This window comes from Eucalyptus grandis, chromosome 1 (assembly GCF_016545825.1).
Source record: "Eucalyptus grandis isolate ANBG69807.140 chromosome 1, ASM1654582v1, whole genome shotgun sequence".
Classification (NCBI taxonomy): Eukaryota; Viridiplantae; Streptophyta; class Magnoliopsida; order Myrtales; family Myrtaceae; genus Eucalyptus; species Eucalyptus grandis.
In genome coordinates, this window is record NC_052612.1 from 4,389,629 (window position 1) to 4,401,900 (window position 12,272).

Here is a 12,272-nt window from a genome sequence, read left to right on the forward strand (position 1 = left end):
TTAAATAGGTGTCAACAGCTGTCAAGAGAATCTTCACGGAATCCAAACATTCCGAGAAGGTCTTCATCAATGAAATGAAGATATTAAGCCACACAATACATCAAAATCTAGTGCAATTCATTTGATGGTGTCAAGGAGAAGGTGAATTTTTGCTCATTTATGAATACATGCCTAATAGAAGCCTTGATAATCATCTTTTCGGAACTCGAAAAGTTCTTCCTTGGGATGTAAGGAATAGGATAGTTTTAGGCCTAGCATTGGCCCTTAATTATCTTCATGTAGATCTAGAGCAATGTGTTCTTCACAGAGATATAAAAGCTGCCAACATCTTGCTAGACGTCGATTTCAACACTAAGCTTGGCGACTTTGGAGTATCTAAGCTCGTCAACCCCGATTCATGACTCAAACGACCGATGTGGTGGGGACAGACGGTTATTTGGCACCAAAATATCTCAATGGACGGAAGGCTACTGGAGAGTCTGACATATTCAGCTTTGGGGTCGTGGTTCTAGAAATCGCTTGCGGTAAGAGGACCTATCAGGATGAAGAAATTCATGTCCCACTGCACAAGTGGGTCTGGCAGCTTTACCTTGCTGGAAATATGCTTGAAGCAGCGGACGAGAAGATGGGTTCGAGCTTTGATAGGAAGGAAATGGAATGCTTGATGATGGTGGGACTATGGTGCGTGCATCCAGATCCCAGGAGAAGGCCGAAAGCAGGAGAAGTTATCAGGTTTCTCCAGCTAGAAGTCCCTGTGCCCGAGCTTCCACTCGCCACATTCGAGGCTCCAACTTTATATCAGCCATCACCGCTAAGGATAGGATCTTCTTTATCTTCTTCTTCAATTCAAGCATCTGTTCCCGATGAGCAAGATGGACCATGGCTCCCCAAGCCACACGGCAACACGTTGATTTTTGGGATGGAGGAGGACAAACATGGGAGTCAGTGAAATGATTCCTCATGCACAATCCTTTTACCCCTCAATAAGACTCGGGGCATTGACCATTTCTGCTCGTTTTTTGTTCATTCTGTGTTCCGATCGTTGGTGTTATGTTATAAATGCATTGTTAACCCGTCTCCTCACTGCCCAAGCTTTTGGTGGGAAATGGTTTGTCTAACTCCTGGAATTTATATTTTCTCCTGCTTGCCCATTATGTGGCTTGAAGTTGATTATATAGCCACATCTGAAAGATTGTACAGCAGATTTTTGCGTAGACATGAATGGGCATTCTCGGATTTCCGATACTTCGGATATTATCTATTGAACTAATCCTTCAAAGTTCATTCGCTTTGCCAGCATAGGCAAGAACCAGCGTGGTTCCCACGCATGGTGTTTAATGTTGTTCCTGTAACAAAAGTCGGGAAAGGATTTCCCCATTATGAAATGGTATGGCACGGGCAAAGAATGGGCTTTTTCTTGCTTTCGCTTAGAAGTAACCCATTATATGTATTTGAGCTATGATTATGAGTCCCGGCTTAGCCGATTGAAAGCGAACACCGGTCCAACTGAATTTAATTCGGTCTTGACTACTTCGGCCGGTCCATCCGGATTCAGAACATTAGCTGTTTGATTAAAATATTATTAGATTAAAGTAAAGGGGTGAGTGGGACTATCAATCTATCTCTTCAAGGGTTACTCTAAGCTCTCCACGAGTGTAGTTCGTAAGAATATTTTAAGACTCTTTATTTGTTGAGTAGACACAACTTTAAGCTCTCTCAACAACCACGAAAGTCTCAAAGTTTTTGTGACATGCTTTTATGTTTCAAGTGACTAATTCATTATGATACGATATGAGTCGATGTTACAAGCTTATAGCAGTAGGCAAAGGCAAATGCCTCCTGGTTTTAACTTTTTTCAATTGGGATACTAATGGTGAGGCATGACGACTTTACTGGACTTATTACGTCACAAAAGCAAAAATAAAAAAAGAATACTGGACTAGCTCTAAAAATGGAGGAAGTGATTATTTTGAATTGTTATAAACATTGACTTTGACTTGGAGTTTAGTGGGATTTTCATTTTCATGAACTTCAAAAAGTCGTAAACATTGACTCGACTTGGAGTCGTACACCGACTTCTATTTATTTCAACTGAAACCCAAAGAGACGGATTAGATTCCTACAATTATTAAATATGCCTTATGCATGCATTCACCTCTCACACGGCCCGGAAATCTCGGGTGCATGGATATTCTATGAAATGAGAATACACTCATATACTAACATAAGCATTTTGGATGTTCCAATACATTAATCTTTATTACTTATTCAAAATATATTTTTCATACCAATATTTTTTGTAATTTAAAACATAATTTAATATAGTAATTTTACATGATACGTTAGAAAAATATTATACTGCCTATATTATCTCTATTGTAACTATAAAATCATGTCTTATAATAATTACATAATTAAAAGAAGTCCACTCCTATCGTTTGGGACAGAAGACGTTCCGCATCCCCATTTCTCCTCATGCCCAAGCAATCCACGCTCCAAATAACCTGGGTTTAGCCTATAGTAATTGGATATTAGCAATAATTACCCGACTTTTAAGGCAAATCCCAACTGAATCGACATTTCCACAGTGGATGCGGACACAAGCGGAGGACCATGGCATCTCTCTCTACAATGCCTCCATTTTGGGGGCTTTGCCTAAATGGTCAGCCAACATGTGAATTTTGTGGCTTGATTTGTCTCACACTCAGATTACCATGCCCCTACCCAATTCATATAACTTTTAACGATTCCAATTAAGATCTCTCCAACAACTTGAGTCTTTCTACCTCTTCTACCGTGTCTCTGTGATATCGTGATGAATGGTACCATCGTCCTTACGGGCAACAAGACAGTTAGCATTGTCATTTTAAAATTAGTAATCTCGTTAAGATTAAAACGTACAATGAACGGTGTCTTTATAAACACGCAAAGTACACCAAGAAATATCTTAATATGAATAACGACACAGACCCAAAAGACTTGACTTGATTTAAGAACGGCCCCGCAAAAAACTTCACAGACTTGTCCGCAATCTCCGTAACGGTGATGCTCTTGCTTCTAAGTTGACATGGACTACTTGTCTAGATGGGGTCTGGTCATCAATTCACAAACTAAAACTGCAAGACTAGATGTGCATTTTCTCTCTATTGACGACTATCATATTGGGACCTTAAATGCGCTACATATATGATACACATGCATGTACATAAGATGCATGTACATAACCATAACTTGTCACGTTAAAAGAGAAATCTCTCACTGTCCTTCTCTATAAATGATCTAGTTTTGATTAAAGGACCCTTATACCCTTCACTCCAAAACATGAACTCATCCTCAAGAGGGCCTTATGTATATACACACACATACATGTAAGCTTTCAGATTGAAATTTATTTTAACACAACTTTAGATGGAAATTCCAATTTCTTCATGATTATCTAATTAGTCACTTTATATGTTCCTGCATTATTGAATCTGATTTCCATTCTTCATATCACTTCTTATTTTTATTGTTTAATAGATTTGCATATGAGAAGGGTTAAAATTTATGATATGGATAATTTAAATTTATGACTTAGAGAGGTCAATTCATAATCTGAATACATTTTCGCCGATCCGAACTTGCGCTCTCTTATCCATTTTTCTTTTGTGTTCCTCTCTCTCTCTCTCTGGAGGGAGGTCGAATAATAGGTTCGGATTTTTAGAGACAAGCTCCTCCAAATCTCTCTCTCTCTCTCTGTGGAGGGAGGTCGAATAATAGTTTCGGATTTTAGAGACAAGCTCCTCCAAATCTAGGCCATCACTCTTTTTTGGGTAAATGCATCATAAGCAATTACCTCTAATTGCCAATGATCTACTTCCTAAAATTTGACGTGAACGAACAATCACAGTAATTCATTTTTCTTTTGCCCTCTCTCTCTCTCTCTCTCTCTCTCTCTCTCTCTCTCTCTCTCTCTCTCTCTCTCGGATCTGTCTGTGCTGGGCATCTCCAACAACTGGCCCCATCACACCTTGATCCCCTCTTTCCTTCTTTTGGGTAACATCCTAACATGGGCTCTCATATGATTAACTCGTTCATTTAATCTTCCAAAATGTTCTTGAATGGTCTCATAAATTTTCAATTCTCCTCTTGAAGTTTGAAGACAAATAATATGTACCTTAACTAAGTTTTGAAATTCTTCTTGTAATATCCGTCATGCCTTCTTTGCTCCAATTATTCTCAGAAATACCATTTCCAAGAGTGATTATTGAATAACACATAATGCCCCTACATCCTTTTGTAATTGCTCTATCGAAATGCTTGCACCTTCTTGTGGAGTCGCATAACCTTTTTTGGGCCATCAAGAAGGTAGTCATTTTAATGCTCCAATAATTATAGTTATTCTCATCGAAAAAAGGAATGGGAAATGAGGATGGTGCATTGTTGGCCATAATTTAGTTGTTGAATATTTGGACGGGTGATTTCAGTAGAGAGTGGTTAGGATAAACAACCAATACTAACCGAAGACGTGGCCTTAATACTACCGTTGGGAAGTAGAAGAATGGTTAGTTTTGTAACTGAGTGAGGGATTTAGTGAGTTCAAGTGTAGGCGCGTAGACTTATCAAGCAACAACGGAGCAAGGACTTTTATTATTATATTGGAGATGGAAGATAGTGGAAAGCAACGGAGGGAGCACAGGAGGACGAGGAGTTTTATATCATGAAGGCATGTCCATAGGACTTAGTTTTCATCTGCTGGACGTGACCCTCAAGTGGGGAGGGGTTGGCTGTTTATAGCCCTCTTCCACGCCCACTTCAAGGAAAAGAGATCTACAGAAACTTGCATGGACTTTCACATTTCACAGTACTTTTCTAATAGTTTTTTTTTTTTTTTACAACTCTCTGGACTATTCATCCAAGTTTTTTTTTTTTCCCTAAATATCTTGACCATAGACTTCTAGAAATTGGGTCATTGCTTCAAAAGTCTCCCTTGTCCATATAGTCTTTAGCGGAAACAGCGGAGGAATTGTTGACCTGTTCACCGTGTCCAAGCCGCTGTTTGGAACATTTGGTCCACTATAAAGCACCCCGGTATAGCACCGATCTGGATCAATGGACAAACGAGCACGAACCTCGTCCCTGCACTTGCACAAACCATGCGTAGCATGCAGCATGCGAACTGTTTTTGTCTTTCTTTTCACCCTCGCTTAATCGTCTTCACCCTTGTCTGCTATCTTATTATCCCCTATGCCAGTCCCGTTCAGTTCAATATAAGTAGCTTTGACGAGAACTCAAATGACATACTCTACGAAGGAGTTGCGGTTGCGGTAGCGTCTGGATCCATTAATCTCACCCCACAACGCGGCCTCCAACAGAAATATAAGGTAGGCCGCATTCAGTATTCGAAACCCATCTATATTAGAGATTCTATTACTGGGAGACAAGCAAACTTCTCTACCCATTTTTCTTTCACCATCGAACCTTTCGATCGCAACCAATACAGCGATGGCCTGGCATTTTTTCTTGCTCCTGCTGGCTTTACAATCCCACCCAACTCGGCTGGTCCGTTTCTCGGATTGTTCAATGCCAGCACAGTCGATGATGGGCCTCGGAACCGAATTGTGATGGTTGAGTTTGATACTTGTGTGAACTTAAAATTTGACCCTCCAGAGCGGCACATAGGGGTCAACATAAACTCCATCTCTTCAACTGTTCATTCCTTTTGGGATCCCGAATCACGCAGAGGAAATGCAACTGATGTCGCGGTGACCTATAATTCTACTAGCAAGAATCTTAGCGTGTTCTGGTCGTTTGCTGGCGCGGTTTCTTTGGACAAGAAAAGCTGCTCGCTTTCTTACCATATCGACCTTGCTCAAGTTCTTCCTGAATCGGTCGCAATTGGCATTTCAGCTTCTTGTGGCAGCGTTGAGGCGAGACACATCATCAATTCATGGGGGTTTACTTCGGACTTGGATGTTGTACGCCCCCCGTCGACCAGTTCATCAGTAAAGTGGGCACACTACAGCATCTATAGGTTGTTCACATTTATCGCTACTCCTTTAGCAAGTCTAATGCTGATTATTTCGGCGGGGTCTTGCCTATTTACGATCAAAATGAGGAAAAAATACCAGCTTTGTGCTCTGACTGACATGGAGAAAGAGATAAGAGCATTGCCGCTCAAATTCTCATATCAAGAGTTGGTTGAAGCGACAAATAGCTTCTCACAGGATCGTAGACTCGGCCAAGGAGGGTCTTGCCATGTTTATAAAGGAGTTGTGAACAGTTTAGATCGCCAAGTTGCTGTCAAGAGAATCTTCACGGAATCCGAACATTCCAAGAAAGTCTTCATCAATGAAGTGAAGATCTTAAGCCGCACGATACATCGAAATCTGGTGCAATTTATTGGATGGTGTCAAGAGGAAGGTAAATTTTGCTCGTTTATGAATACATGCCTAATGGTAGCCTTGATAATCATCTCTTTGGAACTAGAAAAGTTCTTCCTTGGGATGTAAGGTACAAGATAGTTCTAGGCCTGGCATTGGCCCTTAATTATCTTCATGAAGAACTAGAGCAGTGCGTTCTTCACAGAGATATAAAGGCAGCCAACATATTGCTAGACATGGATTTCAACACTAAGCTCGGTGACTTCGGAGTATCTAAACTGGTCGACCCTCGTTTCAAGACTCAAACAACTGATGTGGTGGGGACACACGGTTATCTAGCACCAGAATATCTCAATGGACGGAAGGCTACTAGAGAATCTGACATTTTCAGTTTCGGGGTCGTGGTTTTAGAGATTGCTTGTGGTAAGAGGACCTATCAGGATGAAGAATTTCATGTCCCATTGTATAAGTGGGTTTGGCAGCTTCACCTTACTGGAAATATGCTTGAAGCAGCGGACGAGAGGCTGGGTTCAAGCTTCGATAGGAAGGAAATGGAATGCTTGATGACGGTGGGAATGTGGTGTGTGCATCCAGATCCCAAGAGTAGGCCAAAAGTAGGACAAATTATCAGGTTTCTTCAGCTAGAAGTCCCTGTGCCCGAGCTTCCAGTCGCCGTATACGAGGCCCCCGTTTTATGTCAACCATCACCACTAGTCAGGAATCAGACCCTATTAAGCAACATGGACCATGGCTCCCAAAGTCACACAGCGACACGTTGAATTATGGAATGGAAGAGGACAAACATGGGTGTCAGTGAAATGCATCCTCATGCACAGTCCTTTTACCCCTCAATAAGACTCGGGGCATTGACCATTTCTGCTTGTTCTTTGTTCACTCTGTTTTCTGGTCGTTGGCGTTATGTTATAAATGCATTGTTAGCCCGTCTCCTCACTGCCGAAGCTTTTGGGGAAAAATGGATTGTCCAACACTTGGAATTTATATTTTCTCCCGCTTGTGGCTTGAAGTAGATGATACAGACAGATATGAAAGATTGTAAAGCCTTACTTTGCGTAGACATGAATGGGCATTCTCAGATTTCCGATACTTCGGATATTGTCTATTGAACTGATCCTTCAAAGTTCATTCGTTTTGCCAGCATAGGCATGAACCGGCTTGGTTCCCCGCATGGTGTTTAATATTTTTCCTGTAATAATAGTCGGAAAAGGATTTCCATATTATGAAATGGTTTGGCATGGGCAAAAATGGGCTTTTTCTTGCTTTCGCTGAGAAGTGGCCCATATGATATCGTAAGTATCTGAGCTATAACCATGAGCCTCGGATTATCCGAAATGAAACCAAACACCGGTCCAACTGAATTTAATTCAGTCTAGACCAATTGTTTTGGTTGGTTTGACTGGATTAGATAAAACGACCGGTTCAAGCTAGTTGAACCGGCTGGTCCATCCGGATTCAAAAACTGTGGCTGTTTGATTAACATATTTTTTTATTAAAGTAAAAGGGAGAGCGGGGACTATCAATGCATCTCTTAAGGGTTACTCTAAGGGTTTGCCACTCATTAAAAAAATGTTTTGAATTGAGCTGTAAAGAGGAGGTTGACTCCCGCGCAGGAACTGAAAATCGAATCAGAGGGGCTGATTCCTTGTTTCTGGAATTGGGAACTAAACGGATGCCTCCTAAAACCAAACTAGACCAAACCAACCAGTCCGGTTTAGTTCTTGATTAAGCCAAGGAACTAGTGGCATGTTTAGTTTTTTTTTTTTAATTTGTCAATGTTCAAGACGCAATTGAAGATGTTATTGATAATCAAGACATTCTATAATCAATGCGTTATGTGTAACATTGTAGGCTTTACAAAGATTTTTTTAATTTGGTTGGAATGAGCAAACACCGTTGTATTTTGATTTTTTTCTTGTCATCTTCCTTACGTGTGCAAGTGAAATAGGAGCCGTGCGTGCCTATTTGTGCGAGTGAATTCTGAAATGGGAGATAGATTAGGTTTTTTTTTTTTTTTTTTTTTACATAGTTTTAAGAAATAAAATAATTAAAAATTAAATAAAAAATTAATCAAACTCGAGTGAGTGATTCTACACCTAGAACTAAGAGCCGGATTGAAATTTACTAATTCCAGTTTTATGGAACTGAACCGGTGCCTCCGGAGTGGGCAGTTCCACCACGGGCTATTTGTTTAAGTCAAAATTGTGTCTCACGACTGCCAACTACAATCTATTCAGGTATCGGTTGAGGAAAAGACTAATATTTTTGTGGAATACACACACAACAAATGGTTTGATTTCACACGCCTCCAAGTGCAAACAATTCATGTTTAGGCCATCCAATCGGACTTTAACTCATGTCTTATCCTATTTTTGAGGTTGATAAGATGTTTCCTTGCTTTGATTAATCACTCCCTTTTAGCTAAAAGGGCTGTCTTTTAGGTAAGAAAATCTATGTGCAAATTGATTAGCAAATCGAATCATTCAATCCTTCAATGTGAACGTTGCTCTGGCATTAAATAAGCCACAAATAAATTTTATTTCCCTATCAATCGGAGATCAATCTGGTCTTAAGTTTTGTTAGGCAAATATTGATGTAATAAAGGCTGTATTTTAAGTAGTGGCCCGTACGGTTGCAAAGATTCGCGCTCCTTAATCTTCTCCGGAGTCTCTTCAGGTCTCACATGGCCTTCCTCTATATGGACATGAACGTCTAACTACACATAAGTATGCTCATCTCTGTGTGACTCATCGTCAAAGGAACACCAGAACATGTGCATTAAATTCACTGGCGATGTCATGCATTAAGAAACTCAGACGCTAAGCAACCTCCGATGCTAAGCAACCACAAAACACAGTTGTCTTCCTTGTCTCCAGGACCAGAAATACCACGTGTCCTCCATCGTTCTCCGATGACTTAAAACTTCCAGAACAAACCACGGCGCACTTGACTCTCGTACGGTGCTAGGACAAGCATGCCGATGTCCATTTCTCAACCCTTCTTCTGTATATGGGGATTCACTTCTTTCTATATCTTTGATTTCTGCAAATCCCCACATCGAACATGTATCGGGTGCATACCGGAGTTTTGTCCTCTTATCAAGTGCTAGGCATGGAAGCTTGAAGATACAAAATGTATTCGACATCATCATGTCTATTGACTTATAATCTGTGACGCCTTGTGATGGTAATTCCTGAACAATATGCAACTTAATAGGACGTCTCCTCCATGAAGTGCTTCTCCAAGTTCGCGTACGTTCTTGCCTTCGACCGTGGATGCTCGGGCCACAAACTTGGTCCTAGCCATGTTATTTGGTACAGCTCACTCACATGGACTTCCTCAAAGCATAATATATGCAAGAAAAGACAGCACAGAACCACCGTACGTCGCATGCAATTACGTCGAGTACGTGATAACGTGAGCGTAGCATCTAATTCACTTGCATTCTACTCATCATATACATGCAACAGAAAACGGAAATATAGAAATTTATAAAAATAATGCGAAATTATCATGTTAACATGTGAAGACGCATCTTATAATATGCCACGCCGTAGGGTTTATATAGCCTCCTCCTCTTCTTCCAACCCGTCGTTGACACTTCCCATCAGAACTCCAAGAAAATGGCAAAGTCGTTCCTCGTGATTAATAGCTCCATAAATTCATGGCTTCTCTTAGTATCATTCTTTCTCATTGTGGCCACATCTCTAAAACAATCGGAAGCAGCCTCGTATAATGTGCTGAGCTACGGGGCGAAGGCGGACGGGAGGACTGACTCGACCATGGCATTCCAAAGAGCGTGGTCGTCGGCCTGTGGCTCGGCCGTGCCGGCCACGGTCTATGTCCCGCAGGGAAACTTCGTGCTGAATCCGGTGGTGTTCACTGGACCGTGCAAGAATAGGATCTTGTTTCTAATCGCGGGGACTCTAATAGCTCCGTCAAATTACTGGAGTTTGGGGAATTCGGGGTATTGGATATTGTTCAATAAGGTAACGAGGGTTACGGTTCATGGAGGGACTCTTAATGCACGAGGTTCTGGTTACTGGGCTTGCAAGAGTTCTGGCAAGAGTTGCCCCGTGGGAGCTAGGGTGAGTTCTACTAACTTTGTGAGGATTAACTTGCGCATGCATCGTGTGTATATTATATAGTGACCGATTTTCGTTTCGATTGAGTTTCTTTTCTTTTATTATTCGGCTGTTGCGCTTGCTAGTACATAGCGTGATTGACATATCGGCCTCATTGTTTGACGAATGACAATCATCATATGGCTAAGTGAAGGTAGCCACCTCCTGAACTGCTTGGTGATTTTTGACATATTGCAGTTATAGTCAATCAGCTGCCCAAATGACACAGGATAATCATATTGCTCGTTTTCATGTCTTTTTTTGGGCAGTCAATATCGTTGGAAGGGTCGAGCAATGTCGTGATCAGTGGCATAACATCCATGAACAGCCAGAATATTCACATCGCGATTGACAACTGCGTGAATGTGCTTATCCAGAACGTGAAGATAAGAGCACCATCGCAAAGCCCCAATACTGACGGCATCCACATCAGTTCTTCCACTGGAGTAACCATTGCCTCCTCCTCCTTCATGACCGGTGACGACTGCATCTCCATTGGTCCAGGCTCCAAGAATGTCTGGATCCAGCGTGTTGCGTGTGGCCCCGGGCACGGCATCAGGTACACAAATAAAATCATTTACAATTGAAGAGATTGATATACTTTTGATTCCTGTCAAGTTTTCAGTATGGAGTGGTTTTATTTGTGTTATCATAGATTTGATTTCTCCGTATAATAGTTGACCTCCATACGGACTGAGGATATCTCTAATTTACTGTATTCTATACAATGTGGTTCGATATTCTCGTGTTCGCGACTTCGGGTAACTGCATACTATCCAATCCCAAAATCAGTAGCCCAACTGATCCACTAAATTTCTCTTTAACTGTCCTGTTGTTTTATATTAACTATATCGCTAAATAACGTGCGGAATTCGAAACAAAATGCAGTGTTGGAAGTCTGGCAGAGAATGCGAATGAAGAAGGAGTTGAGAATGTGACAGTAACAGGTGCAGTTTTCACAGGAACTCAGAATGGAGTGAGGATCAAATCATGGGGAAAGCCAAGCACTGGATTTGCTAGAACCATTTCTTTCAGGAACATCATCATGAAAAATGTGTTTAACCCCATCATCATAGACCAAAATTACTGTCCAAGCAACACAAATTGCCCTAATCAGGTACTTGCTTAACCCTTCAGCAGATCTTCATCAAAGAAAATCTTCATTTGTATTGGATGAAATTTGGTTGACCGCGATTCTGAACAAACCATCATCAACCTCACGTGACTTATATTTCCTTTCGTTTTGCTCGTTTGGTTCTCTCTGCAGAATTCAGGTGTGAAGATTAGCCGAGTTACATACAAGAACATCAAAGGAACCTCGGCCACACCAGTTGCTATGAACTTCGTCTGTAGCCCAACAAATCCGTGCTCAGGCATTGCATTACAGAACATAGAACTCAAGTACCTTACTGCACAAGCCACTTCTTACTGTAAGAATGCTGGAGGCAGCAGCAGAGGAATAGTTGTGCCGAGAAGTTGTTTCTGAATTTGATAAATTTCTTTCGGTCAAGAGTTGAAGTTTTTTTTTTTTTAATTTCATGCTAGTTTATATGTAAATAAGCACGTTTCATTTTTTTTTCTTTCATAATGCCCATTGTTCAATCGGAAAAGCAACCACTGCAAAACAAAAAACTTCAACTTCCACTGGACTTTAAGCATTTTGTCACTCCTGACTTAATCTTTCAGCAGGTAACCAGAACTTCTTCTGGCTAAAGCTGAAAATGCACAATTTACTGATAGAATATGCTCTGTACAGAACAAGATACATCAT

General features: G+C 41.0%; 3 protein-coding genes across 3 annotated transcripts; all 3 read left to right on the plus strand.

Annotated features, from left to right (window-relative positions):
• Positions 1 to 397: 397 nt before the first annotated feature.
• Positions 398 to 949, plus strand: LOC120292846 (L-type lectin-domain containing receptor kinase IX.1-like). The gene has a single exon (XM_039311309.1). The coding sequence runs from the start codon at positions 398 to 400 to the stop codon at positions 947 to 949; it is 552 nt and encodes a 183-aa protein (XP_039167243.1).
• A 4,186-nt stretch (positions 950 to 5,135) lies between these two features.
• On the plus strand, positions 5,136 to 7,141 carry LOC104452592 (L-type lectin-domain containing receptor kinase IX.1). The gene is made up of 2 exons (XM_039311313.1): positions 5,136 to 6,402; positions 6,543 to 7,141. The coding sequence occupies exons 1-2, from the start codon at positions 5,136 to 5,138 to the stop codon at positions 7,139 to 7,141; spliced, it is 1,866 nt and encodes a 621-aa protein (XP_039167247.1).
• Positions 7,142 to 10,000: 2,859 nt separating this feature from the next.
• Positions 10,001 to 11,987, plus strand: LOC120285997 (polygalacturonase-like). Its single transcript, XM_039311317.1, has 4 exons — positions 10,001 to 10,465; positions 10,771 to 11,060; positions 11,390 to 11,618; positions 11,769 to 11,987. The coding sequence occupies exons 1-4, from the start codon at positions 10,001 to 10,003 to the stop codon at positions 11,985 to 11,987; spliced, it is 1,203 nt and encodes a 400-aa protein (XP_039167251.1).
• The last annotated feature ends 285 nt before the right edge of the window (positions 11,988 to 12,272 follow it).